Genomic DNA, 3,546 nt, shown 5'->3' on the forward strand with positions numbered 1-3,546 from the left:
TGTTTATAAAAGCAACAAGTGATAGAAAACTCTACTCTTTTCTCTGTGACAAAGCTGCTTTAGTGAAGAAAGCTGAGAGTACAGAGACTGACTGACAAACGTTTGTTTGCTCTGAACATGAACTCTGTACTTTGTGGTGTTTCAGGAGGAAAACTGCCTCAAATAAACTCTCATTTTAGTTTCACATTTTCTCCAGAAGCTTTGAATGAGATCCTGAGATGAAGACAGAAGAAAATACTTTGCTCTCTGTTGAAAAAAAAAACTTTATTGATTATGTAAAGCTTCAGATTGTTCACACATCCAATCAGTAAAGTCTGTTAAATGACTCTTGTTCAATGATTTCATGTACAGATTCACTTCATCCACACAATCAGTTAGTTTAACCCAGAATGTCAGCTATGTACAAGAACATAATAAATGATTATTATCATGATAATTACAGTTTGATTGAACATTTCTTTGTGAATTTACAAAGTGATGAGAACAAAATTTCTACCTAGTGAAGGTAAAAGACGTCATCACGAGCAGTGATAGCAGTGATGGATAAAAACACACAGCAAAAAGTGACATTTAAAGAAACTCAAAACATCAGCAGAACAACAAATGAAAAGAAAAAAGTGTTGATAATCCCAGTTTGATTGACAGCTGATCTCTGTGCAGTTCAGAAACACCACAGCAACGAACTCTCAGAAACAATGGAGACAAAAACATGAAGATTTACAACAGAATCTGACACATGAAGTCTGAAATGACTTCTGTCTATTTCAGTTTACACAACTCAGCTGTGACTCCATAATAAGGCCACAGCCCAGCATAGAGAGGCTGAGTGAATCTGGTCTGGACTCTGTGGAGGAGAGTCATGGTTTCAGAGATGCTGTAGAAGGACAGAATACCTGCACTGTGATCCAGGTACACTCCTACTCTGGAGGAACCAGGACCTGAGACGGGAGTTTTGATTTTGTTGAACAAAAATGTATAACTGTTAGAGTCACAATCTAACATCCAAGATTTGTCATTGAGTCCAAATACACATTCATACGAGTCTCCTGCTCTGCTGATATTCTTGTATGCGACTGCTACACAAACTCCTCTCCCTCTCCACTCCACCTCCCAGTAACAACGTCCAGTCAGACTCTCTCCACTCAGGACCTGAGAATAATTAGTGAATCTGTCTGGATGACGAGAATAAGACTGTTGTTGACACGTTAGCTCTGCTTTTCTGTTCCCATCAGATAATAACAGCTGTGTGTTTGCTGTGTTTGGATCCAGTGTGATTTCACGTGAATATTTTAAGAATCCAGCTCTGGTCTTGGGTTCTGGTTCTGACAGTAAAACGTCCACTTCAGTCACTGTCAGTGAGATGTTTGTCCATTTCTCCCTCAGGATGTCCTGTAGTTGATCTCTGAGCTCTGACACAGCTGCTGTCACATCCTCAAAGTAGCTCAGAGGACGGATATTGATGCTGGATGAGTCTGTAGATGCACTGAGTTGTGACAGTGAGGGGTAGTTGTGTAGAAACTGGTTGTGATCCTCTGTGTGTGAGAGCTGCTTCAGTTCAGCGTCTTTCCTCTTCAGCTCAGTGATCTCCTGCTCCAGCTTCTCCTGAAGCTCTTTGACTCGACTCACTTCAGTTTCCTGCTGGGATCTGATCTGCTGCTTCACATCAGAGCTTCTTTTCTGGATGAGACGGATCAGCTCAGTGAAGATCTTCCCACTGTCCTTCACTGCTTTATTAGCAGAGCGATTGACAGCATTCATGTCCTGTTGAAGCAGCTTCACATCTTTCTCTCTGTCCTGGATTCTTTGCTGGATTTGTTGTCGACTCACCTCGAGCTCTCTCTGCCTCTCAGTCCTTTCTGCTGCAGCTGAGACTGTGTCATGGCCTTTATGTTCATCCAGAGAGCAGAGATAACAGATACTCTGCTGATCAGTACGGCAGAACATCTTCATCACCTCATCATGACGAGAGCAGATGTTCTCCTGGAGCTTCTCCGAGGGGTCGACCAGCTTGTGTTTTTTAAATTTACTTGACTCAAAGTGAGGTTGAAGGTGTTTCTCGCAGTAAGAGACAAGACACTGCAGACAGGACTTGAGGGCTTTCAGCTTCCTCCCAGTGCAGACATCACAGGCCACATCTTCAGGTCCAGCATAGTAGTGATCAACAGGAGCAGCTTGGAGTCCAGTCTTCTTCAGCTTCTCCACTAAATCTGCTAACATTGTGTTTTTCATCAGGACAGGCCTCGGTGTGAAGGTCTGTCTGCACTGAGGGCAGCTGTAGCTCTTCCTCTGATCCTCTCCATCCCAGAAGCTTTTAATACAGCTCATGCAGTGACTGTGTCCACAGGGAATAGTCACCGGATCCTTCAGTAGATCCAGACAGATCGAACAGCTGATTGTTTCTCGGTCCAGCTGAACTCCTTTCTGCGCCATTTCAGCTCTCAGTGGCAACGACTGTCTGAGTTTCACTTTCTCAGAAGGTGAAACAAGTTTGAGCTCTGATCTGAACAACATGTGTTCCTGCAGTGAATGCAGCCCGACATGTTGGTTAAACCCATCTATAAACTGTAGATCTGAAGGGGAGGGAACAAGGAAATATGAGCACAGAGTGGAGCTTGTTGTGTTTGAAAGAACAGGGAGGAGTTATCAGGACGAGGAGCAGCACTGTGAATTAAAACTGTGTTTCCTCATTTACAGTGAAGTCTCAGTTAAAACCTGCTCAGCATATGACAATATTTTTGCATTTAACTGTAAAATACTTGTTTGCATGTCAGGGTGTAATGATGCCTCTATATTTCTCTAACTCTTCCTTAAAATCAGATTAATTTCTATTCATTGGTTAAAAGCAATTGACTGACAACAGGGAGTTATTACACTAAAATGTGATAAAATCATTTAATGGTTGTATCATCATTTTCTCGCATATTTAATAAACTTCTTTAAAGCATTTTTGACTGTTTTTTAAATAAAAGCAGGTAAAACCAGAGAGTTCATCTTATCCAGCAACACTCTGCTAAATGTCGACCTTTGACAGTCACATGATCCTCTGTAGAAACTGTCAGCAGCAGCAGTGGAAGAAGTATTCAGATCCTTTACTGTTGTAAAAGTACCAATACAGCAATGTAAAAATACTCCATTACAAGTAAAAGTCCTGCATTAAAAATCCTACTACAGTAAAAGTACATAAGTATTATGAGCTTGATGTAGTTAAAGTAGTGCGGTAAAAGTAGTGGTTTGGTCCCTCTGACTGATATATTATTATATGAATGAAGCAGATCAGCTGATGGAGCTCATTTGTTGATTAGTATGAATTGATGAATCTAGAAAGTGGATGTACTTTTGTTTCTTTACATTTGATTAATATCATCCTTTTAGTTTTGTCACAATAATCAACAGAAATCACACTCCAGGATTTAATTTTCATCCTATCAGTACAGTATTAAAGCGTTATTGATCATTGTGTAGAAAATTATTCATGCAAAATAAACCAATACAATGAAAACTAAAGTCAAATGTCCAGTCAGCGAGGATCATAATCCAAACCACCAA

The 3,546-nt window shown here is 40.6% G+C and overlaps 1 protein-coding gene across 1 annotated transcript; it reads right to left on the minus strand.

Moving 5' to 3' along the window:
• Positions 1 to 260: 260 nt before the first annotated feature.
• On the minus strand, positions 261 to 2,527 carry LOC137200038 (tripartite motif-containing protein 16-like). The gene has a single exon (XM_067614712.1). It carries the CDS (start codon positions 2,509 to 2,511, stop codon positions 760 to 762), a length of 1,752 nt encoding a protein of 583 aa, XP_067470813.1. The 5' UTR covers positions 2,512 to 2,527; the 3' UTR covers positions 261 to 759.
• Between the last annotated feature and the right edge of the window lie 1,019 nt (positions 2,528 to 3,546).

Source organism: Thunnus thynnus, chromosome 16 (assembly GCF_963924715.1).
Source record: "Thunnus thynnus chromosome 16, fThuThy2.1, whole genome shotgun sequence".
Classification (NCBI taxonomy): Eukaryota; Metazoa; Chordata; class Actinopteri; order Scombriformes; family Scombridae; genus Thunnus; species Thunnus thynnus.

Excerpts from the sequence above, each read along its gene's own strand:
- LOC137200038 (XM_067614712.1), bottom strand. The coding sequence starts at position 2,511 with ATGTTGTTCAGATCAGAGCTCAAACTTGTTTCACCTTCTGAGAAAGTG.